Below are 26,526 nucleotides of genomic sequence, written 5' to 3'. Positions count from 1 at the left end.
ACACGCTTTCATTATTCATTTATTTAACACATATTACGCCCTAAAATACAGACAAATAGCAAAAACTAAAAATCTAAACATTGTGATATTGCGGTCGCATGCTGTCTATCCTGCAGTTGCCTGATCAACACTGTAGCATTGCAAAATCAGTTAGCATGGAAGCGATTTCGATCACTGAAGTCCAACACAGAAAGGAAGAGGAAGAGCTTCTTCCCACAAGCTATTGGTGATCTCAACCAAGACATTATCTAATAACTAATAACTGCTCTGTGCTGGTCCTGTTGGGTCCAGACCATTAAAGAACACGATGGAAGAAGGACTACAGTTAGGAATTATAGAACTCCTACTGTATATCCTCAGTAAAGCTAACAAAATAAAAAAAACAGATGTAGAAACAAGAAGGTGGTTATAATAATGTTATAACAATGCCATTTCAATGTACCATATACGCAGTCATCATAGCCAAAGCATTTCTCTGCAAGTTGTATCATGTATGACTGTGTATGCAACAAATAAACATGACCTCTTTACAGTTATTATCTTATCACTTATGATCTAAGCTAACTACGAAAAGCCTGTTGGTAAAGCAGAGCAGGACTAGCAGCTCTGTAACACTGGCTGTAGTAATTCAGCGAAGAAAGAACCGCGACAGGATTTGATCCTGGATCACTCTCACTAAGACTGGTTCAACCCCGGGGTCTGGATCAATAAGCCTTATTAATGTTTAAAGCACAGTAATCAGGTCAGAGTAACACAGTGTGATACAATACTGCACAAAATGCTGTACAAAACACTGCAGTCTAGTTTCCTGATTTCCTAACTAACTAACTAACAGGGTATAAGCAGCTCCAGCACCCAAACAGAGTAGTGAAACAGGAGAGTTGAGTGTTGTTGTCTGGAACAGAATCAGTAATGTTAGGAAATCAGCCGGACTTCCCAGAAAAACACTTCAGCATTCCCAGAAGAAAGTATGCATTGCACAACACTTTATTATTAAAACAAACTGTAAGCCTAGCTGAGATCTCAAAAGCGGAATTTCTTGCTCATCTTAAGAATGAGGAAGAGACGATGTAGAGCAACAGGCTGCTACAATTATAAACACCACAAGTATTAAGTGAGAGTGTATATCCAAAATCCATATACTGAACCACTTAGCTTAGTTACATCATTTTATTTCAATTTTTACTTTTATGTTCTTATGGTTTTTACAAAAAAACTTTCACTCAGGTCATTAATCATTTTGCTTGGTCACTAAACTCAATTTTCAGGCAATTCTTGGTCCTAAGGGGTCCCAAAAGTTCTCAGAGGATTCATATATGTATAATTGTAATTACGGTTATGCACTGCAAATTGATTAGAAGTTGTTATTGTGGTACTAGGTGGCTGCACAGGGTTTAGTTGATGGTTCCTGTGGTGTCAAACAATATTATTACCCTGAAATATCGTGCCATATAAACTAGGGGTGGGCGATATGGCCCTAAAATAATATCACAATATTTCAGGGTATTTTCGCGATAACGATATGAAAAAACACTTAAAAAAACACACAAAAAAAAGTATTTCAAAAATACGCTATACACTGCAAAAAAATAAAATAATAATATTAATAATAATAAAAAAAAATATATATATATAAAAAATGCACTCCACATATTGTTATATATCCAGGATTAAAGTAAAATGATAGTGGACAGATATAATCTGTCTCTAGTAGATATATAATTGGAAATGGGATGGGTGACATGGCACAAAATTTTAGGGTATAATATCGTTCACGATATAATTTTTTTTTGACGATATTATCGTGTACGATACGATATGGCACACACCTAATATCAACCACCCCTAATTATTACATCAGGGTACTACTTTTTTTTTACTGTTTCACACTTTTCCCATTTCCCATTATATATCTACTAGAGACAGATTATATATAGTGCATTATTATTAGAATAATGACTTTCTGGATCACTGACTTCTGTTCCAAGTCTGATAAAATTATGTATTTTTAACATCTCAGTTAAGGGGTTTACCATATCATATCGTATGCAATAATAAAGAAATATATATTTTTTATTAATCGCCAAGAGTAATGTTATTGCAAAAAATACCATGGAATATCACAATATTATATTAGGGGCATATCGCCCACCCACCTAGTGTTACAGTTTTACTAGGTGGCTGCTAAATGATCGCTATGCCATCCCAATGGTTACTGTGGTTTTGCTAAGTGGTTACTATCAAATTAGGTAAATTATGCTAAGGTATTAGTTGTCAAGTCCTTACTATAGAACACCACATCGACCACCTAGTAACACCATAGAAATTAACTAGTAACACCATTGAAAACCATTGCAACTACCTAACAAACAATTTGCAACACCATAGCAACCACCATACACCATAAACCACAGACCAATTACTAAAATTGCACTATTGAAGTTATTTCATAATTAGAATAGGGCTGCAAGGTAAATATACCATGCTTTATTAATTTGTTTCTTCTGGGATGATAAACAGGTTCAATACATAGTTCAATAAATAAATAGTAGATAGTAGATTATTTAATTTATTTAATGGTAAATATTTTCCATATCTAACACAAATCCTAAGCAGAACCTTTGTTATTATGTAGCCTGCTGAATTTGAAAGAAAACATGGCGACACCCTGTTCCTTACTAGTGTCGCATAATACACCTTATAATCCGGTACATAAAATAGCCTAGAAAGTAGATGCTTATTGATAGTGTGCCTTATAATCCGGTGCCTTAAAATACGATAGAACTCAAATTTGAAGTATTTACCTGTTTTAAAGTCACCCTTTTGATACAGACAGGTGAATTAACACTTGTTTTGTATTTTACCAGAGCAGCTGACATGGTTTTCATCCTAAACTAGCAGTGGATGCGCACAGTTGGCAGGAAAACCTTTTTAATATGTTTTTATTATTGATTTATTTAACATTTATTACACTTTAACATACAATTCTACACATTGTGATATTGTGTTCTTGCGGTCGCTTGCTGTCTACCCTGCAGTTGCCTGATCAACACTGTACTATTGCAAAATCAGTTAGCATGGAAGCGATTTCAATCCCTGAAGTCTGAACAAAGACAGGAAGAGGAAGAGCTTCTTCCCACAAGCTATTCGTGATCTCAACCAAGACATTATCTAATAACTAATAACTGTTCTGTGCTGGTCCTGTGGGGTCCAGACCATTTAAAAACAAACTTGCAGAACCTTTGTTTTTATGTATAATATTCTAACTTCAGGATTAAAAGTATTGTATTATAGTTAAATTACTTGGTGTACACAAATATAACAACCACATATCGAGACTCCACACTGGGTTAAATCCAGTATAACAGACAGGGACACTTTGCAGTCAGAGATCTCAGTTCTTGATGGACATAATCTTAGAGGATCTGAAACTGCACAGGGTGTTTCTGCCTCAACATTACTCAGATGTTTCTGACTGAAGTCATTGATCTTACCAGAAGTAGGACTTGACATGCTCTTGAATCAGCACCCACGTCTCGCCAAAGTCATCTGATTTCCAAAGCTTTAAAAAAAAGGAAACATGAGGAAAAAGTGAGAATCAGAAACTGCTACAAACCTCACTGTAAGACAAGGCAAGTTTCTTCTTATAGCTCCTTTCATACATAACGTCTTTTTAAAATACAAAGAGAAAAACATTTAAGAGAATAAAAATGGGGGAAAAAAATAATAAGATATACAATTTTAAAACTATTAGTCTCTAATCACCTTCAGACAGCCTGTAACTGTTTTAGTTAAGTTTTCTTTTACCTTTTTATTTATTTTATTTATTTATTTTGTCTTTTTATTGATCTAATTTTTTGTTTTATTCATTTCATCCTTTTATTTGTTTTATTACTGGTTTTACTTTTGACCTTTTATCTTTTTATTTTATTCTTTTTTTTTAAAATACTTATTTACATTATTTACATGTTTTACATAATTCTGGTGTTATATTAATCCTCTATTTCTTTAATTGTGCTTATATTTTATTATTCTAATTATTTACCTCTTTATTATTATTATTGCTTTACATTTTTTAACCTGTCTGCATATCCTTTTATTCTGAATTATTTTAGTTCTTCTTAAAAAACTGTTTTTTTTTCTTTTACCTTATTATTTATTTTATTTATTTTGTCTTTTTATTTGTCTAATTTTATGTTTCACTTTTTACACTATTTATTTATTTTATTTATTTCATCCTTTTATTTGTTTTATTACTGGTTTCACTTTTTGCCTTTTTTTATAAAAAAAAATATATATATATTTAATTAATTTAATTAATTATTTATCTCTTTATTTAGTTGCTTTACATTTTAGCCTGTCTTCATATCCTTTTATTCAGAATTATTTAATTTTATTCTTAATTAAATCTTATATTGAAATGAACATGAAGCTCGGTCGATTGATTGAACAATTTTGCATTTTTGCATAGGAGAAAAAACTCAGAAATATGTATTCATACAGATGAATCAGTGCTGCAGGTTTGGATAAGTGCTGACAGTCCTATATCTTCTAAACTGTTTAATGCCAAATTTAAAAGGCTGCGCTCACTACTGAGTCAGAATACTAAAATAGCAAAAATCCTATTTCCTAATTGGAAGCAGCAGCTATTTCCCAAGAACTTTCACTATAAAGCCAGATAGGAACATACAGACAAAAAAGGACAAGAATACCAATCAGATTTATGCCAATGTCTGTGACAAACCTGCTTATTAGGATGGGAACTGTCGTAGCCCAGCACCAGGTTGGGTCTCTTGCTGTGCAGGAGCAGATCTGTGGGCTTGAAAGGGATGGAGAAGCCCTGGACGCTCTTGCAGAAGTCAAAAGTGTTCCACAGGTAACTGTTGGTGGTGTCCGCAAAAAGGTACTAAAAGGAGACAGAAAAAAATAAGAACAGCATTGGAGTATAAATAAGAGATCACTTAAAATTGAGTTTCTTTGACTTTACCAAATTAAAAACCTTTGGATTATAATCAAGAGGAAGATGGATGATCACAAACCATCAAACCACCAAACTGAACTGCTTGAATTTTTGCACCAGGAGTAAAGCAGCATAAAGTTATCCAAAAGCAGTGTGTAAGACTGGTGGAGGAGAACATGATGCCAAGATGCATGAAAAAACTGTGATTAAAAACCAGGGTTATTCCACCAAATATTGATTTCTGAACTCTTAAAACTTTATGAATATGAACTTTTTTTCTCTGCATTATTTGAGCACCTGCACTTATTTAATGGCTATTTTTGACTAATTTCACTGTTCATTCAGGGAGGTGTAAGAGGTTAGTTCTCGACACAGACACTGCCATTTAAACTGGTATATATTCTGCCAGCTTTCTCGCTGTCTTGGAATTCCTGGTTTAGGAGTGTACCCCCTAGCATCCCTATCGTTTCAACATGGGCATGGAGTGAACTAGGTGCATAATAGATGACAATAATCAAATAGTATTGAGGTCCATTTAGCAAATGATAAATCGGAGTTAACATGAGGTAACCGCATGGCCTTCATCCACATGGTTGGGCACGTGCTTGTAAATGCATGTGTGGAAAGCTGTGCACCTCAGCCCAGCACAGTTTTGCATTGCAGATATTTCCAGTTACAGCTGAATTCATGCTTTTAGTCACAGAAAATACTCTTTTTTACCTTTTAAAAAGCCGTTTAAATGCCTGATTAAAGGGCCGATTACTGTTGTTTTGCTCAGGTTTTATGTGCTCGGCGCTGACTCAGCTCTTGACTCAGGCTGGTGAAGCCATGGGCCCTGCATTGATTTTATATCGTGATATATATCGTCGAAAAAAAAAAAATTGCAATGGTAAATTTTACTATATCATGCAGTCCTAGACTTGTGCGGCCATTCCAGTTGAAATTAAAACATCTAAGATCAAATGGAATGCAGCACTTGAGAATGGGAGAAATCGAAAGAGAGAAAAAGAAGGAAAAATACTGTCAAGAGTTCATAAAATGAATGATTATTTCTATGGGTGCTTTAAAACAAAACGTCTCCACAGGGATCTAGTGCTTACAAGACGAGGCTCTTATTAAAAGACGAATAAGACAGGGCATGAACAGTCAGGCCTGAGTCTTAGTGGAGCGTCTATATCTTTATTTTTCTTTTTAAACAAACTGTAGGTGTTCATTTGCAGATCTTTATAGAACCAGTTTGTCAGTTTAATCTAGTCTAATCTAGGGCAATTCATCCATTCATGCAAACGCATCCAGCTCCACAGAGCGGCGTCTCAGCGCTCTGCTGATCCAATCAGGTTGTTTGCCTTTCAAATAACAGCACTAGTAGTGCTGCATGGTGTGCTGCCCTATCGCTGGATAGTCCTTCTGCTGGCTTACAGCAGAGAAGAGTCATGCTGCGGTATTGCAGTACCCCCTCAGAACAGCACTACAACTCCCATGAGCCTTTACACCTGGCAGCTTCTCCCTGGAGAAGACAATTACGCTGGGTGCCAAGGGCAACCTCTCAGCCCGTCACGCTGGGTCTCACGAGAGCAGCTACTACACATACACTTACACACAGAAAAAAAACTACACAGAGCTTAAAAGGCACTTTATCAGGGGGGCTGCCACACCGGCCACTGCGGCAGATGTGTGTCCACGTCACCGAGACCTTAGCCGACCTCTCTGGATGCTGACACCTCACAAATTAGATTTAAGATAGAACAGGAAGTGGATAGAGAATGGGAACTCAGGAACTCACCCGTTTGTTGTCAGCAGGGCTGTGGTAGAACTGGGAGATGACCTGCTTGCTGTTCTCCTTCCCACCAGACAGATTAAACATCTCCGATATGTGGCTGAAGGTGGTTCCATAGTCATAGGATACGTAGACCTGTTGAAAAGACATGATTTCTCATAAATAAAAGGCTTAATACTCATGTAACTCAGATAAGGTATATTATACAGTAACAACTCTACATGATTTAGGAAGTACTTTTAGGGTTTTAAGTCAAAAAGGCTATGTTCACATTATAAGCCACGTTGCTCAAATCCGATTTTTTGTTCAGATCTGATTTGGCTATCTTGACAGTTCATATTCACAAATGTAAATGATCTGTATCTGTGTGTAATGTGAACGAATCTGTTCCTGAAACACCGGCTCACATGCTGCACATTGATACCTGTATAAACGTCTCCTTCTTCACCAACAACAAAAACCCTCATATTAGAGAGAGGAGAGACTCGTAGCTTTATAAAGGGAAATGGATGAGTTAGCAGCTCATATGTGGAGCATCTTTTGCTGGAGTGGAGAGTAAACAGCTGCTCTGAAGTTCATGCTCAGGTCCAGGAGGTGAAAAAAAGGACAGGCGGTTTGCTTTTGCTGTTTTTGCAGCTATAGCTGCACAGCTGCACAAAGAGATGCAGTGTGGGTACGAGAGAGAAGCACGTAGCGCTAATGCTAATGCGTAAAAGCAAAAAGACGTATAAATTCAGATTTGACCGTTCACATTCATAACGAATGTCCATGGATTGGATACGTATTCGATTTAGGACCACATATGAGAGTGACTCAGATTTGAATTTTTTTTTTTTATCTGATTTGGCATGTTCACATAGCCATGAAAAAAATCTGATCTGAGTCACAATTTACAAAAAAAAAAAAAAAATCAGATTTGAATCACTTCAGCCTGTAAATATGATCGCAGCCTAAGCGTCTAAAATCAACAGTTCTCTCACTTCATGTCAGTAAATAGCATTACCCCTTTTTAAAAGCTTTAATTTGCTGTTTCTGACATTTTACACTGACAAAAGAAAAGAGCAGAACTTTTTTTTTTTTGGAGAGTCTAACAGACTTTACATTTCAGGATAAAAGTACAACAATGGTATTATGTATCAACAGATAAGCTGAAGTTATAGATATATTGTTATCAGAACTGATCAGATTGGTACGTCACAAACTACTGTGAAACTTATATTCAAGCTCTACTGTATAATAAATTACATAAATGAGGAACGAAACGTTCAGCTGAGTTCAGCCTCATATACAGGCCCTTGCAGCTTAAGGGCCTGAGGCAAATATGTTGCAACAAACTGTAAGGAACGTTTTAAAACACGTTTAGTAACAGGGGTAAAAAGCAAAGCAAAGCTTATAAACAACTCTGAGCCAGAGGCATGAATATGTATTCTGGTGTCTTCATGTTACCACATATTCCTGCATTGTAAAGGCATGTTCCTAAACAGCAGGCTTTACAAGGAGTGATCGTACAAAAGCTTCAGTCAAAACAGAAAATGAAAGTTCACTGGTAAAGAAACACCAGGGCTGATAAATTAAAGCTTCCCCCACACAAATCTACAGGGGTGTAATTCTACTCCCACTACATGGACTGTGAACACAGACTGCGGCACAGTAAATTATGTACTACGTCTTCCCATACCTACACCTGATCCCGAGAGTGTTTTTCTGCTGGTAAATATTATTTTTTGGGTTTTGTCTCTGTATATCTTCTACCATCGTCACAGAATATCTCTCAAAACTGCAAAACTGTCCACTGAAAGGCGCTCAAATGATATGTAGGGGTATAAAACAGAGGCCCAATCGTCAGAACCAGGCTAATAAAGCTTCTAATCTGGTCCCTAAAGTAAATATAGCTTATTATTAAAAAGAAAATTCCCCTAAACTACACTAATATCAACCCGAAGGGAAGAGCAGACAGACAGCCAAAGTCAACAGCAGAATTCCTACGTCAGACGAAGTAAAGAAGAACAGAAAGACAAATTTAGAAGCAAAACCAGAATCAGAAGATCGTGAGAGCTCCATTATATAGGGCTAAATTACTGAATTAACTCTGAGATGACGTGTTTGTGTTTCCGTTTATATATGGAGAAAATGTATTTTGAGCTAACAAAGACTTGTAGACCAAACTTCCATGACTTTTCCAAAACTTTCTGGGTATTTTTATTTTTCCCAAACTTAACCAGGCCTGGAAATTTCTATTTTTAAATTCTGTGGCTTTTCCAGGTTATTCATGACGGTACAACCCTGGAGACAGTACGAGCATCTGAGAAATTATAGCACAGCAGCGATGTGGATAATTTGAATGATGTATGTTTCTCCACTTGTGTGCTAACCCGCAGCTAGCGTAATTTAGTTAGCTTGCCGCTAATGTTATGTTAGCTAGCTCGCTGCTAACCTTAGTTCTCTCCATGTTAATGTTAGCCAGGTCTTCGCTAACATTAATTCTCTCCCTGGTAATGAAGCTAACTCGTCGCTAATGTTAGTATGTTAGCTAGCTCGATGCTAATGTAGCTGGTACTCAGTTAAAGTTATTTCTCTCCCTGGTAACACTAGCTAACTCACCGCTAACATTAGTATGTTAGCTAGCTCGATGCTAATGTAGCTGGCACTCCGTTAAAGTTAGTTCTTTGCCTGGTAACACTAGCTAACTCGCCGCTAATGTTAGTATGTTGTTTCCCATCGGCATTAAACACACTGTCTTAAAATGTAATACCTACAGCAAATTTAATACAATTTAGGACCTTAGTTCCCCAGATTTTAATTTAAGATATTTTAAGACTTTTTACGGACCCGAGGGAACCTTGTATGCGCAGTGACGGTCGTTTAGGCTGAGTTAAGTCATGCACAGTTAACTCTAGCTGTAAAATCTGGTGGATGCTGATAATGACTGAGTACCACTGTCACCACAAAGAAGAGTACAAAATGAATAGGGTATTATGTTACTCCACTTACTGTTAGTTGTGCATCCAGACTGTTATGTGTTCCCACCTTTCATACAATGCTTTTGTGTTTTGTGAATGTGAGATACTGTTCTCAAATTCCCTTTTCACTCACGACCTCAGAAATCTCAGCAATACTCAACTCAATGGAGATCCACTGACTGGAAATCAACCACTTCCTTCCAACCACTTCATTTTCAGTTAGGATTAAATGGGCTTTCACAGTGGGCGGTAACACAACTTCACATGACAAAAAATGACATTCAACTAAAAGTGGTTATGAGCATTGATAAAAGTACATACCGTATTTTTCAGATTATAAGACGTTTATTTTCTAGTCTCTAGTCTCTCTTTCATACATAAGGCACACCGGATTATAAGGTGCATTAAGCAACACTAGTAAGGATGCCTACGAAGTGAGCAAGGGTGTCGCCATGTTTCTCCTCTAATGGGGAAGCTGGGGGAAGCGCCTAAGTAAACAAAACTGTAATTCTTAAATAAACCATTTTTTTATGTTAATCTACTCAGATTTCTCTCCTGAAAACTGTTTATTTGTGTGAGTAAAGCACCTTTGTTTATTTACAGTAAGCTTAAAATGCCATTTTTTTTGTCCAAGGGTGAGCACTAGCCACGGTTAGCAACATAGCCAGCCCCGGTTAGCAGTGCTAGCCAGCCGCAGTTAGCAGTACTACCTAGCCATGGTTAGCAGTGCTAGCGGTAACCAAGTACTATAGTTAGAAGTAAACTGCCAGGAATTTTAAGAACATAAAATGTACTAGTCAGCTGCATTTAGCAGTGCTACCCAGCCGCGGTTAGCAACATAGCCAGGCGCAGTTAGCAACATAGCCAGCCCCGGTTAGCAGCACTAGCCACCACCAGTTAGCAGCACTAGCACTAACCGGGTATCATAGTTAGTGGTAAACTGCCAGAGATTTTAAGAAAATAAATGTATGTAAAAAAAAAAAATATATATATATATATATATATATATATATATATATATATTAAATAAATAAAAATGGAACAGCTAACAGTTGGTCTGTAGCAAAGAAAATAAACTTGTAAGAAGAAAGAAAATAAGCTTTGAAAATTATGTAAAAAAAATATGAGAATTTGTCTGTAGTATAGCAATACTGAAACAAATTTTGTTGCTGCACTCTCTACTGCAGCATTTACACACTTACACACAGCATATTCACACTTGGGACTTTTTGGCAGTGTGGGCAGTGTGCCAAGTCCTGCTGGAAAATTAAATCCACATCTCCATAAAAGTTGTCAGAGACGCTTCCCTCTGCTGACAACCTTTATGGAGATGCAGATTTCATTTTCCAGCAGGATCTGACACACTGCCAAAAGCACCAATTGGTCTTATATAATATTCAAATTTTCTAAAACACTGATATTTGGGTTTTCATTGGCTTTCACGTCAGCTACTAGAGACTATATCTGTCCAGTATCATTTATTTTACTTTAATCCTGGATATATGGAGATATATTGAGTGCATTATTATTAGTATCATGAGATTCCGGGTCATTGACTTCTGTTACAAATCTATTAAAATTCTTGTATTTTTTAATATTTCAGTTAGGAGTATTGTTTGCAATAATAAAATGTAATTTTCATTTGGTTTCATTCGCTAATAGCATCATTATTGTAAAAATACCATGAAATATTGTGATATAGTTTTAGGGCCATATCGCCCACTCCTATCAACAATACAAGAATTAAATGTTTAAAATAGATCACTCTGTGTGTAATACATCTATATAATATACATAGAGAGAGTTTCACATTTTTAACTGAACTACTAAAATAAAGTAACTCAGTCATAAGTTTTAATACTTTCCTTATTTAGAGATATCATGGGTCATGTGTTACAGCTTCTGTATCTGCAGTAATCTTCTTTAGTATTAACAGCAGAACACGGTGCTTCTTATAGGTCTGGTTAGAAACAGGTTTAACAGCTCCCGGTACTTTTGGGAAGGTGAACATGTGCCGCTGACTGTCTGACAGCAATTAGGATGATATAATCAAACGCAGATTTGTGCTCAGAGCTGTGAGGAACAGATGGAGCTTTTTATTTCCAGAGAGCTGTGGAACACCATGAGCATGTGGTGCCTTCAACCTGACATGCACGAGCAGATTTTCCATTCTTACTGTACAAAGAGACGAGGGGCCTGACGCCCCAGGTGGGAATAAGTTTTACTTGCAAACCAGGTGCAGAATTACAGGTACATTACAGGTGATTAAAAAAGAACTAATAATCATTGTTAAACAACACAATATTACTTTTATTGTTCAACATATTTTCTTATAGTGAAAGCAAAGAATTGTTGATAATTACTTAATACATTTTACCTTTTTGCACCATACGGTGCACTTAAAATCGATTAATTGTCCCAAAAATCGTCAGAGCTCCTTATAATCTGGTGCTCTTTACGTATGAATTCCACCAGTCAGGTATTAAGAAGCAGTAAAGCCACTCCACTGAAGTACAGAGTTATACAGGAGTTTCAGTTTAGTTCTCCAGCACCAAGATTGGAGTAGCATTAGCATTAGCGGCTAACCATACTAACCACTAGCTTTTTCACTGTTTAGAGGTGAGTATATCAGACTGCGTTCTGCGTGTTTATCGTGTTAAAACAAGCTAAATGTGACGAACCGCTAGCTAATTTCCCTCTGGCTTACTGGAAAACTCAGGGCTCCTGAGCATAGCGCTGTTGGGCGGCATTAGCCGCTAACCTTGGCTAGCGCTTGCGGTGAGCTGCTAATGATAATGCTGCTGCACCAAGCCTTAGTGGAAATCTAGAAATCTAAGCTTACTGTAAATAAATGGGAGCACTGTACTCACCCAAATAAACTGTTTTTAGGAAATAAATCTGTGTAGATTAACATCCAGCATTCGTTTGACTTTAAAAGAAAATGTTCTTTTAAGAATTACAGTTTTGTTTACTTAACTTAGCTTTGCTTTGCAGGTCTTGCCACAAATGGCGACACCACATACTAGTGTCACATAATGCGCCTTATATTTCGATGCTCCTCATAATGCGGAAAACTTCTGACTTTTGACCCCTTATTTTCAGTAATATACCGTAGTTTAAACCACTTAGCAAGTAAGTAAGACCCCCAATCACACCTGGAATTAACATGCATCCTGAATGACCCGATAATAATGTATGTATTGAAACGCATTAAAAAAAAGATCAGATGTAAACAGCTATATTGTACTCTTTATAATGTCCACAGCTAACTGAATTTCAGTTATGAACTATATATTAAATATATATTAAGTATCTTATCCTCTTTTAGAGCATCCATTGATCATTTTGACTGAACACAATCTGAGGTGAGTACAGGACTGGACTTATCAGTAAAGTACGTATTACAGCTTAGGGCAGTAAGGGGTTAAGTGAAAGTCAGTCCAGGAATTTAAACTTCCTTACTAATAAATTACTCCAGCATTAAGAATAGCATTAAAATGCAGAATAGTTAATGGGCAACAAAAGATTTAAAGGTTTAGTTAACCCGTGTAAAATATTGTGTGTGTACAGTCTTCAAGGACATGAACATCATGATCAGCATTGCCTTTTTTAAAGGTTAACTTCTTCTTATAGCATTAATTGCCTTTTGTTGAAGTTCTTCCTCTAAATGATTATGACTAACTTCTCTTTATGCTTCACTGTTTCTGCTTTTAAATAATGGGTTTATTTAGCAGCAGCCCTTGAATAAAACAGCAAAAATTAGAATGCTGATGTGATAATCAGTGGAGGGTGATTTGGTACAATATATTTAGGGTATAATATCACTCTACTGAAGTACAGCGTTATAAGGAAGTATTAGTTTAGCTCTCCAGCAGTATTAGCAGTATTAGCATTACCCACTAATCATGCTAAGCGCTAGCTCTTTTGCCATTTAGAAGTGAGTATTGTCAAACTGTTGCCTGCAAATTTACTATATTAAAAGTGGGAAGAACTGCTAGCTAATATGCTAGTCCTGGTTTACTGAAACACTCAGGGTTCCTTAATGTAGTGCTGTCGGGCGGCATTCGCCGCTAACTTTGGCTAGCACTAGCAGTTAGCCGCTAATTTTAATGCTGCTGCACCATGCCTTAGTGTAAATTCAGAATGCAGCAGCCAGAGGTCTGACTAGGAGTAAAAGAAGGGAGCACATCACCCCCATCCTTAAATCCCTACACTGGATACCAGTATGTTACAGAATAGACTTTAAGGTACTGTTACTGGTCTATAAATGTTTTAATGGTGCAGAAACAGAGTATTTATCTGATGTGCTCCAGCAGTATGAGCCGAGCAGAACTCTCAGATCATCAGGAACTGATCAGTTAGAGCTGCCTAAAGTAAAAACTAAACATGCAGAGGCAGCGTTTAGCGTTTAGCATCTACGCTGCTCTTAAATGGAACCAGTTAACAGAGAGCATTAGAAAAGCACCAACAATAAACACTTTTAAATCCAGACTAAAAACCTACATGCTTGATCAGGCTTTTAGCTCAGTTTAAAACACTTTTATTCTGTAAAGGCACTTTTGTATCTTGTTTTATTCATGCTTTATTCTTATTTTATTTTTATTTTCAATTCCTACTTGTTCTTTTACGTGTTTTTAATTTTACTTCCCTTAGTTTTAATCATGTTTTGAATCAATCATGCTTTATTCTTATTTTCGTTTTTATTTCCATTTTTACTGTTATTCAGTAATTTGACTTCTCTGCGTATTTTCTAATTTCTGTGTATGAAAGGTGCTATATAAATAAACTTGCCTTGCCTAAATCTGTAAATCTAAAATTTACTGTAAATAAGCGGAAGAGCTTTACCCACCCAATTAATCTTAAGTTTTGAGGAGAGAAATAGAAAATAAGGGTGGGTAATATGTCATGACATTTAAGGGTATAATATAGTTCACATTATTCAAAAATGTTAGCAATATTACTCCTAATTCTGAAAGCAGCCACCTGTTTGTGGATATGGTTCAGTTAAACAGAGAACTAGACTTGCTGAAGCGAGAGAACTATTAGACTCTGGGGAACAGTCACAGGAAACGTCGAGCTCGTCAGTCACAATAAATAGGAAGTGGTAAAATGACATGATGGCTCACCGAGCTGCTCTTGGGGTCAGCTGCTCCAACGCTGTCTCTGGCTAAAGCTACAATGACGTTGCTCTTCTCTCCAGCCCAGTGGACGACCATCTGGTTATGTGAATCATTCAGGTTGGCCTGTAGATAGAAAAACAAAACAAGTGTCATTCAATTGGGCTCAGTTAACAAAGAATTACATAGAAAATACTTGATCAGCACTCTTTACTATATGACCTGTGGTAGCACTGCACTCAGGACTACACTTTTACAGGATGATTTGAGAAGTTAATAAATAGTAAATGTGGTAGAACATATATAAAAATTAAAAATAATAATAAAATGAATCAGTTTCTCTGATTTTGCTATTTATAGGTTTATGTTTGAGTAAAATTAACACTGTCCTTTTATTCTATAAACTACAGACAACATTTCTCCCAAATTCCAAATAAAAATATTTGAGAGCTTTTAGACCTCAAATAATGTAAAGGAGTTCACATTCATAAAGTAATATGGAGTTCAGAAAAGGGGAGCAAGATATAAGGGGACAAAACTGTGACATGATTTTAACCTTTTGGCAAAAAAACATTATAAAAGATGTTTAAAAGATCGACTGATTAATGATTGAGATCATTTTTTTGTATAAACATTTAATATGTTTGTTTTTGTGTTATATAGTTGGAATGTGTTTTTTTTATAATAGATTATATAATAGATAGGTTGGTTATAATAGATATAATAGATCTGCACTGTATTTTATTGCTATTTGAGGTATGTGTCTGCTCTGTTTTTTGTTTGTGCAAAAATTAAAAAAATTAAAAAGTCAATACAGCTGTGCCCTAACTGATTTGCCTTAAGTGATTTGAAAAAGTGAAATACAGGAGAGACAGTTTCTTAACAAAAAAGAAAAAATCAGGGCAAACCCTTTTTTAAGACCCTTGATTTCAATATTAATATGTTTTTCCACATAATGTATATCATCACAACATTAATGGGCATTTGCATCTCTCGTGCACTGAATTCTCCTGAAGTCAGCATGAATAAACTGCACCATTACGAATGCTAAACACCTCTGTGAGCATTAATCATCAACACCTCAACACCTGCTCAGTCTGCTCCTGTTGCATTTACATAGAACTCGCAGGTGATGCATCAGCCCTGCATCTCCAGCTCAGCAACCTGACCTTCCACCTGAATCTACTCCACAGCTAAAACCACCCCTAAACCTCACGACCTCACCAACACAGAGACTACAGATCAGAATCAGACACTCCTCGCTACAGATCAGCCACAGAGCAACAGAGAGAGAGAGAGAGAGAGAGAGAGAGGAAGAGCGAGAAAAGTGTGTCAACTTCTCATTTCCTCTCCTCGCGCTCAGCGCTCCGAGCCAAGCAGCCAGCCCCTCTCTCATCTTTAATTCACCACTCTGAGGGACTATGAAGCTTTTAGATGAGTTGCTCCTCTGATGTCTTCCAAGGCGTTAAAGCAAAATATTACAAACCATCAGCTTCTCTATTTGTGAAGACTTTTCCCTTCTCTCTGCAAATTTGCCCCAATTAGCACAAAAAAAGAGCGAAATAATTAGAACTGTCACCAACAGCTACCGCTCTAGAAAAAAAAATAAGAGACCACTTACAAATTAAAAACCTCTGGAATAAAATCAAGAGGAAGATGGATGATCACAAGCCATCAAACCATCAAGCTGAACTGCTTATTTTTTTGCACCAGGAGTAAAGGAGTAAAGTTATCCAAAAGCAGTGTGTAAGACTGGTGGAGGAAAAGAACATGATGCCAAGATGCATGAAAACTGTGAATAAAAGCCAGGGTTATTCCACCAAATATTGATTTCTGAACTCTTAAAACTTTATGAAAATGAACTTGTTTTCTTTGCATTATCTGAGGTCTGAAAGCTCTGTATCTTATTTGTTATTTCAGCCATTTCTCATTTTCTGCAAATAAATGCTCTAAATGACAATATTTTTATTTGGAATTTGGGAGAAATGTTGGCTATAGTTTATAGAATAAAACAACAATGTTCATTTTAATCAAACATAAACCTATAAATAGCAAAATCAGAGAAATTCAATTCTTATTCAGAAACTGAAGCCTCACTTTTTTACAGAGCTGTATATATTAGTCATTACGAAATCTTTAATATTATTATGATAATGGTGATTAATTGATTAAAAAGCTAAACAATAAACTTTTACCAAACAGAAATAAACCATGGAAAGTCTCTACATCTTTAAGTAAGATTTGACAAAAATACACTGCCAGGCCACCAAAACAAAAAAGGTCACACACTCTAATATTTGGTTGGACCACCTTTACCTTTAGCTTTGATTGTGTTACGTATTCACTGTGGCATTGTTTCAATAAGCTTCTGCAATATTACAAGATTTATTTTAATCCAGTGTTGCTGGATTAATTTATCACCAAGATCTTGCAGCAGCATTGATGATGGTAGAGTCTGACCACTGCACAAAGCAGCTCTTCTCCATCCAGCACATCCCAAAGATTCTCAATGAGATTAAGGTCTGGACTCTGTGGTGAACTCTCTCTCAATCCATGATGATCTCATGTTCCCTGAACTCTGAACTCTTTCACAATTCCAGCACCATGAATCCTGATATTGTTATCTTGGAATATGAAGAAAAATAAATCCATTGATGGAATAACCTGGTCTATATTCAGTATATTCAGGTAGTCAGCTGACCTCATTCTTTCAGCACATAATGTTGCTGAACCTAAACCTGCAGACTAACTGCAGCATTAACCAACCAATACATCATTTACTTACTTAAATCCAGGTGGTTATCATTTTACTCAGCTTACTACCGCTACAGAAACTGACTGAGCTCTACAGGACTAGAATAGGTTTTAGGGGTGTGCCATATCGTATCGTATGCAATATCATTGCCAAGATGTTTGAATATCGTAAACGATATTACACCCTAAAATATCGTGTCATATCACCCAACCCTACTTATTACATCAGTGTTCTAATTTTTAATGTTTTTAGCAAAAGAAAACTTCACACTGTTCTCATCTCTACTCTCATGTCTACTAGAGACAGATTATATCTGTCCAGTATCATTTATTTTATTTAATCCTGGATATATGGAGATATTTGGAGTGCATTATTATTAGTATCATGACATTCTGGATCATTGACTTCTGTTGCAAATTTGATAAAAGTCTTGTATTTTTTAATATCTCAGTTAGGGGTGTGCCATATCATATTGTATGCAATAATAAAATTTAATTTTCATTTTGTTGCAGTAGTGTATTCTTGAAATTATTTTTTAATTCAGTCTTTTGTCATATAAAATATTTTATAATAGTATATAGGGCCATATTTCCCACCCCAATAGTAATGTTAACTGACTAACTTAGACTCTTGTTTGTGTACCTAAAGACTTGCTGCCTTTCTCTATGTGAGTTTCATTTTTCTGTGACACTGTAGTTTTGATAAGGCTTTAATTTAATAGAGTATGTCAAAACTGTGGTGCGTTGTGTCATATAAAGTCAAATTGAGCTTCTACTTGAGAAACAGGAGCAGCGCCTAAGGGTTTTATAATTGAAACAATAGGTTTGACAAGCTACAGATGCTTCTGATATTTCACTACACTTATTTTATTTCACTTATTCATTTGGGATTTCATGACAGTTCATATAATTCTGAAGCAGCAGCCACAATAATACATGTAGCAAGCAAATAAACAAATCATTATACTGATAAAATGACAGTATTTGGCTTTTTTGTCAACTTATAATGTAAGAAAAACAACCACTAAGACATATAATCGACCCCTGAGTGTTTTAATTTCAGGCTGTGCTTAAATAACACACCACCATCATCATCCATCTGCCAATTATACACTGCTGGCTCATCATGAACATTTTTAATCAAGTAATTGACTTTAATCAGTCTAAAACACAACACAAAGCACATTTCCATGGTGAAGCAGAATAAGGCCCTGAGAGGAAAAAGATCAAGCTAAAGCAGTGATAAAGCAGAACGCTAGTATTATATCTCATCAATTATGATCCAGAACATCAGTCAGACTTCTGATACACACAGGACTGAATGAACTGTTACCAAACACGCTCAGCTCTCGCTTCCAAACACAGAGGCATTTCTGAATGGGCCGTGACTCTGCAGTAAATCTCCCAAGCTTTTAAGCCTGAGTGCCTGCAATGCACGAGCAGTGTTCCAGAACAGCTCTACTGACACAGCTCCACACAGACTGATGGAGCCCATTAAGACAGGGAGATCTGCCTCACTGCTTTACACAACATTCGAGTCAGAGTGTGAAATATTAAAACTAGCATTTGGTTTTTTTTTTACAGATGTTTTCCATGCAATTAGCAAAAAATAGCAATAGTTTTTTATGTAATAATAAAAATACAGAATTTCACCTGAAGTCAGAGATGATGATCTTGATTATTAAAGGTCTCCTTCTGCTAAAATCCACTTTTTCATGTTGTTTGTGGAAATACAGAAGGTCCCTATGAGTTGTTTATGATGCTGCACATAAAACTCTTCCTTAACCTCCACTGTCTGCAGTAGGGTGCAACGATTAGTCGTTAATTTACTACCAAATTGACTACCAGAATAATGGTTAGTTCCAGCCCTAGTCTGCAGTAGCTAGTAAAAATATAGTGTAAAATATTCAGATAAACGAAACGAACAGGAAAAGCACTGTGTCTGCATCCACCTGTCAATTAGTATCCATGGCCCCGCCTACTTTGGCTCAGGACCGCCCACAGGCAGAGCTGAAGCCGGGCAGCGACGCCGTCTCATCAGATAGGAGCTAAATAACAGCGGTAGGAACAGCATGCCAGTTCATTCCTGTGTTATTTGTGCGAATAACACTTCAGTGTTTATATACTTTACCCAGTAATTCAGAGCTAAGAAACAAATGGTTAGAATTTGTCTATGGAGGAAAAACACCACCAGCCAAGTACAATTAAGATAGGTAGAAGTATGTTTAGAACAGTTCTGTTTACACTAGTTAAAAGTAAAAATGGATTTTTACTTCCTGGACCTGCACTACCCACCTCTGTGTGTAAGTAACTATAGGTTTAAATAGGATCTCCGGTAGATTTGATGTTTTACAGAGACTCTAAGACTAGATCAGTGGCTAAACTGCACTTTATTACACATGTTGTAAAGTAACGTATGACATTACAAAGAGTGTTTTTAGTGTACAATGCTGTTAGCCAATCAAAGGCATTATATTTGCATGTATGAATATTCATGAGCAAGAGCCGAAATCATATCGAAAACAAAATTCCAGTCCACTGTCTGATAATGATATTTAACTATTGTATTAAAATCAATACAGTAATGCTAAATAATATTTAAATACTTCAATGTATAGATATTTTCTTACACCCCTAGTCATGGTGTGCTTTGTGGCATGTTTGATGGGAAGTTAATGTTCAGTAAATGTTTTTACATTTAAATGTGTGCATTTATGTTTAAAAGCCGGTAAAACAAACAAAAAAACATCTGCAGTATTGACACTTTAGCAAAATGTTTAATTTTGTCGAGTTTTAGCCAAATTAAATTATTTTAAATGAATCCCTTTCGCATTAAGCAATAATATAAAAAAAATTCATATGACTTAGCATAAAACACTGGAAATCCTGCAATGTGATGACTGCACATGTGCACACTGCGATAATGATGCTGAAATGATCTACTGTCCAGCTGCTTCAGATTTATAAGCCCCTTATTCAAGCTGCTTCATATTTATAGGCAGGTTTCTGGGTCTCAAATAATAAAAAAGGAATTATAAAGAGGAAACTGAGCTTCTTCATTTCATTAAATATTAAAGGAGGGATTTTATTTGCAATATTCTATGAAAGTCAAATTCGTATCATTACGATAAATAATTAATTAGAACATCGTTCCCCTCTATTGACGAAAATGCATGCTTTCCAAAGCTCAAGACTACTTATCTATTCCCACCATTCACACGTCATTATACGAGGGCCCTCATTACCATAAGTGAACAGCGGCTGGCTTTCAGGGCCGCCTTGTTCTGTGGTCTAGGAGCTGGAACGTTCTGGCAGCTGAATAAGGACACTTGTGCTCTGAAATGAGGAAATCACTGCTTTCGTCCCTCTCCATGCCCCACCGACATGCTGCACTTATCCACAGAAAGGCTGCTCTCAATCACGAGGTTCCTGCCTGAATGTTGCAGAGCCTGAGCCTCAAAATCTCCTGCCAAACGCTGGGGAAACACTAAAAGCTTGCAAACGCCTTCCATCCTAGCATCTCCTCCTGCCAAAACCATGTGATCCAAACATGTACCGTCATTTCTGGCTGTCGTACCTGTGGACAGTGCAGTCTGGAGTGCTCTGTGTAATGGGCAGGTATGCAGATATATATATTTGTTTAAAAAATAATTGCAATAAACAATATTATTGAAACTTCAAAGATTCAATATTCCAATTCTATCATTTTTTCATTCATTTTAAAATGTCTAATTGTGTCTCTAGAATGAATGAATGCCATGTGAGCTTGTGAGCTTGAGTTTTTGTGGAAAAAAAAAAGTGCTTCGGTGATCCGGCATAACACTGCTTTAGTCCAGTGGAGGAGTGGGCAGAGAATAGCGATAGGATTTCCGCTCTTGCTCATGAATTTTCGTACATGCAAACATATCACCTCTGACTGGCTAAAAGCAAGTCGAGGCAGTAAGACAGACAACAGTTAGAAATGTTTTAAGATAAAGACATTTTCACACTAATAACAGTCTTTGCATTGTGAGCATATGTTACTTTACAACATGTGTAATAATGCCCTGCTAAGTGCAGTTCAGTCCCTGGCCGCTTAGTCTTAGAGTCTCTGTAAAACATCAAATCAACCGGAGATCCTATTTAAACCTATAGTTACTTACACACACAGAGGTGGGTAGTCCGGGTCCAGAAAGTAAAAAATCCACCCCAGGGTTTTGTTTGCTCTGTGCCATATCACCCACCCCTACTTCTTATCACATGAGGGTAATACTTTTTTTTTTGCTGTTTTTAGTAAAAGAAAAAGTCACACTGTTCTCATATTACAATATATATCTACTAGAGACAGATTATATCTGTCCAGTTTGATTTATTTTACTTTATTCCTGGATATATAGAGATATTTGGAGTGCATTATATTTAGTTTTGTGACACTCAGTTGGGGGTGTGCCATATCATATTGTATGCAATAATAAAATTAAATAAAATAGTGTGATATTATTTTAGGGCCATATCGCCCACCCCTACTATCTACATATAAATGCAACAACCCACTGACCTTGCAGCAGCTGCAAGAGTGACCGTAAGCTACGCAGGCTCCCACAGAAATGAGAGAATGAGGGAATATAAGAGAAGTGTGTGTGTTTACGATGTTTCACACTGTTATATATTATTCAACACAACAGGGGAAAAAAAAGAGATTGCAAGAGCAAGAGAGCAACAGAGATAGAACAAGAGAAAGAGATAGAACAAGAGAAAGAGATAGAACAAGAGAGAGAGAGAGGGAGGGAAAGACAGGGTGAGTGCAGCTCCAGCCACCCGCCACTGCAAGCACTTTGCCGGCAGAGATCTTAAAGAATGACATCATCTCTGCAGCACGGGCACCGGGGCCAGCGGTTCAATTTGCATGCAATCTCCTGGTTTTATGACTGGCGTGCGCCCAAATACGCTGCTCCCCCATTTCCATAAATAAATAAAAACCCACCCATTTAATATCGTTCAGTGGCATTGGTAAACACTTAACCGTCTGGACGCCGGGGAGCCGTCTGGGTGTTAATGGCAGCGGCGTGCTGTGTATGTATTACTAGAGGTGTGCCAAAAAATCGATTCACATAAGAATCTTGATTCTCATTTACTACGATTCAGAATCGATTTAAAATGTCCCAAAATCGATTCTGAGGGGCGGGTTTTGGACTGATTTTGGGCTGGGTATTTTTGTTGGACCTGGCAACCCGCTTGTCCCTTCAAACCGAGGTCTTCCAGACCCACACAGAGCGTAGTAGGTGTTTGAGAATCACCGGTAAGATGGCAGAACAAGCACTATATTACCTTAGATTAACGTGTAGTTTTAATGTTTTATGGCAGAATGCTTCATAACAAGCATAAAAAAGATCGCTAGTAGTTAGTTTCAGTAACTGTTAGCTAGCTAACAAGCTAACTTTCCAGTTCCACCTTAAATAACGCTACAGGTGGCAGCAGGCTGCAGCATTTAAGGCGGAACGGAAAAATAAAATAAGCTAATCAGAGCTAATTTCAGCTCCTCATCACAGAGGAATTAAGGAATGGACAATATGAATTAATTTCTCCACCTCCTGCCCCCTTTCTGAAGAAATACAACGACCTTAAATTAACTAGTTAATCAGCAGCTGCTCCTGAACTTTAGCGCTCCACTGCTATCATCACATCAGCCCAGCAGCGTCACCTACACACCACCGCTAGTAGCCTGGTAATAAAGCAGTGTTATTTATTATTTATTTATTGTTCATTAACGTCATTGTGATATCCCAGTGATTCCTCTGTCACTGAGGACCCACATTCCTGCACATTTTATTGTTTTTGTAACACATTACCTGCTTCAGGACCAGTGTATATTATGGAGGGTTTTTTTTCAATACGATTCATAAGCCAGAAGCAGAAATTTTTATAATTCAAATCGTTTTGAATCAAAAATCGATTTTGAATCGAATCGTGGCCCCCAAAATCGGAATCGAATCGAATCGTGAGATAGTAATCGATTCCCACCCCTATGTATTACTATCGTTAATCATCAGACACTGAGATGTTACTGATATGAGGGCAGGTAGGAAACACGAGGCTCACGTGGCTTCTGTTGTAGCCGTGACTCACGGCTCGTACCTGCGGGTCACGCGGCCCCGTCTGGAGCGAGCGTGGAGATCCAGCAGACTGTTCAGACAGGTTCCTCTCACACTTCCCAGCGTGAATTCAATAAAAAGCCTCTCCACCTCCCGCCCACCTCCGGATTATTATTGGTGCTATCCATCCATCCTTGTGCTCTTCTTTACTCTGGAATCCTTCCTCTGCAGCCCTCCCTCTTTCTCTAAAAAGAACGGTTCTAAACTTGGCCAAAATGCAGCACTGAACACTAAAGCAGGAACATACACTAAAAGCAGCAGCATCCTTAGTAAGGATGAACTGACCATTACTTCTTTATGGCCAATTTATTTCTACACAAACTGACCAATGCCTGTTTTTTTATTGGACCTGGGCAATAATACTGACATTTTATCGTACTTTTAATCTTTTTTTTTTATTTTTATTTCTTTCCCCATTTTCCTCCCACATTTTGTCCCACTTATTCAGCTGCTACTCAGCTGTAGACCTATATCCCCCATATAATAATCCTTTCAGGGTACAATATCTCAAAAAAAGATTAAAACATATGAAAGATTGATAATAATATTATGTGATATTGTGAATGTGAAAATTTAACTAAAAGTTGGCTGGACAGATAAAATCTGTCTTTAGTAGATATTGTATAACGGGGAATGAGAACAGTGTGAATTTTTCTTTTGCTAAAAAGGGTATAAAAAAAAAAAGTGGCATCCTGATGTGATAATTAGGGGTGGGTAATATGGTACGATATTTTAGGGTATAATATTGATCACGATATTTAAAAATGTTAGCGATATTATTACGATTACGATTATTACGATACGATATGGCACAGAGAGAATGTGTATGAATAAATATATGTGTGAAATTAATTTACAATTAAGGCACAATCCTCCAAAAATGTACTGCAAAAAAACACTTCCTTAAAAATGAGATGCCAGGTGAACCAGACCTGATGACACGCATTACATTACATTACATTTGGCTGACGCTTTTGTCCAAAGCGACTTACAATAGTCAAGTACAATGTAAAATAAGTTTAAAGGTAAAAACAACTTTGGATAGGGATAAAAGGAGGACAAAGGGGAATAATAGGATAGAGGAGTGAAGGAGAGGAAGAAGGAAATGAGGTTAGAAGTAGTTAGTGTGTTAGAGGTGTTAAGAGAGTAAGAGCTCTTTGAAGAGCTCTGTCTTCAGGAGTTTATTAAAGATAGTGAGAGATTCTCCTGATCTGGTAGTAGAAGGTAGTTAGTTAGAGGTGTTAGGAGAGTAGGTGCTCTTTGAAGAGCTCTGTCTTCAGGAGTTTATTAAAGATAGCGAGAGATTCTCCTGATCTGGTAGTGGAAGGTAGTTAGTTAGAGGTGTTAGGAGAGTAAGTGCTCTTTGAAGAGCTCTGTCTTCAGGAGTTTATTAAAGATAGTGAGAGATTCTCCTGATCTGGTAGTGGAGGGTAGTTTGTTCCACCATTGGGGAACTCTGTATGAGAACAGTCTGGATTGCTTTGTGTGAATGTTTGGTAAAGCGAGGCGACGTTCATTGGAGGAGCGCAGCGGCCGGGAGGTAGCGTAAGCCTTCAGGAGCGAGTGCAGGTAGGAAGGAGCCTGTTCTGTCATCACCTTGTAGGCGATTGTAAGAGTTTTGAATTTGATGCGAGCATCAACTGGTAGCCAATGGAGCTCAATGAGCAGCGGGGTGACATGTGCCCGTTTTGGCTGAATGAATAGGCCTGTCACAATAATTACATTATCGACTTATCGTACAATAAATTGACAAGACAGCTTTAATATCTGATAATCGTGATGTCGTCTATTGTGTTTATTTGCGTGCTTATTCACATATATAACAGTAAACTATATTTTATCCAGTCATACTAGATATCCAATGCTTCAATAACAGTGTGGACTACAGTAGATGAAGAAAAAAATATATTTTCCAAACTATGATTACTTAAAATGCCGTTGTATTTAAAAGAGTATAATTGATTTGGTATGCTATACTTTTATCATTTTGTTATTGGAATTGAAATGGTTTTAAAATGACAATAATATCGTTTATCGCAATAATTTCTGGATTGGTATATCGTCCACAAAAATATATATATATATAGTGACAGGCCTACACATGAATAATCGTTCAGAAACTCCATATTCTGTCAGTCAGGCTTGGGTGAGGCAGCAAAACAGGTCTGCCAAATACAAAACAATAAACGGTCCAATTTATTATTTGGAGCACAACCTGGCTCTAATCAAATTCAGGCCCTTTATATAAAAAGAGGGAAAGAAAGAATCTGGTCTTGTTCTCTTTATTGGAACAAGCACGTCTTTAAATACTTCTGCTGAAAATAAAACCCCGGAGTAAACAATACTCACTATATACCGCAAGTAAAGGCATGCAGGATAAAGTAGCACAAAGTTTTCAATAAACATGACAAATTCTTTTACTTAATCCTCAAGTAGAGCACAGTCCAAATCCCTCATTTCGTAGCTCTCTCTAAATCAATGCTTTTTATATTAAATCTAGTCTCTCTCTGACAATGAGTGACAGTATTTACATCTTTACGGCTTAACCATTTACTAATGCAGATGTATAAAAATACACTACAAACTAGGGGTGGGTGATATGGCTCTAAAATAATATCACAATATTTCATGTTTTTTTCACGATACCGATACTTTTGGCAATATGATAAAACACTGAATTAGAAAAATGATTTAGAAATGTATTATTGCATGCAATATGATATGGCTAACAAATCATTTTATCATATTTGTAACAGAAGTCAATGATCCAGAATGTCATGATACTAATAATAATGCATTGCAAATATCTCCATATATCCAGGATTAA

General features: G+C 36.8%; 1 protein-coding gene across 4 annotated transcripts in view; it reads right to left on the bottom strand.

Annotated features, from left to right (window-relative positions):
* The window catches only part of sorl1 (sortilin-related receptor, L(DLR class) A repeats containing), a 134,684-nt gene that overhangs the window by 93,324 nt on the left and 14,834 nt on the right, over positions 1-26,526 (bottom strand). For all 4 annotated transcript variants that reach the window (XR_007425247.1, XR_007425249.1, XR_007425248.1 and 1 more), the window contains exons 2-5: positions 14,824-14,940; positions 6,744-6,872; positions 4,745-4,906; positions 3,495-3,562 (exon numbers count right to left, since the gene is read on the bottom strand). Coding sequence is in view for 1 of the 4 variants with exons in the window: in XM_022674963.2 (XP_022530684.2) it covers positions 3,495-3,562; positions 4,745-4,906; positions 6,744-6,872; positions 14,824-14,940 (476 nt within the window). In the remaining 3 variants the exon portion in view is untranslated. The remainder of the gene's footprint in view (positions 1-3,494; positions 3,563-4,744; positions 4,907-6,743; positions 6,873-14,823; positions 14,941-26,526) is intronic.

Source organism: Astyanax mexicanus, chromosome 18 (assembly GCF_023375975.1).
Source record: "Astyanax mexicanus isolate ESR-SI-001 chromosome 18, AstMex3_surface, whole genome shotgun sequence".
NCBI lineage: Eukaryota > Metazoa > Chordata > Actinopteri > Characiformes > Acestrorhamphidae > Astyanax > Astyanax mexicanus.
Note: the sequence above shows the minus strand (reverse complement) of the source record. Positions and strands in the feature narration are given on the sequence as shown.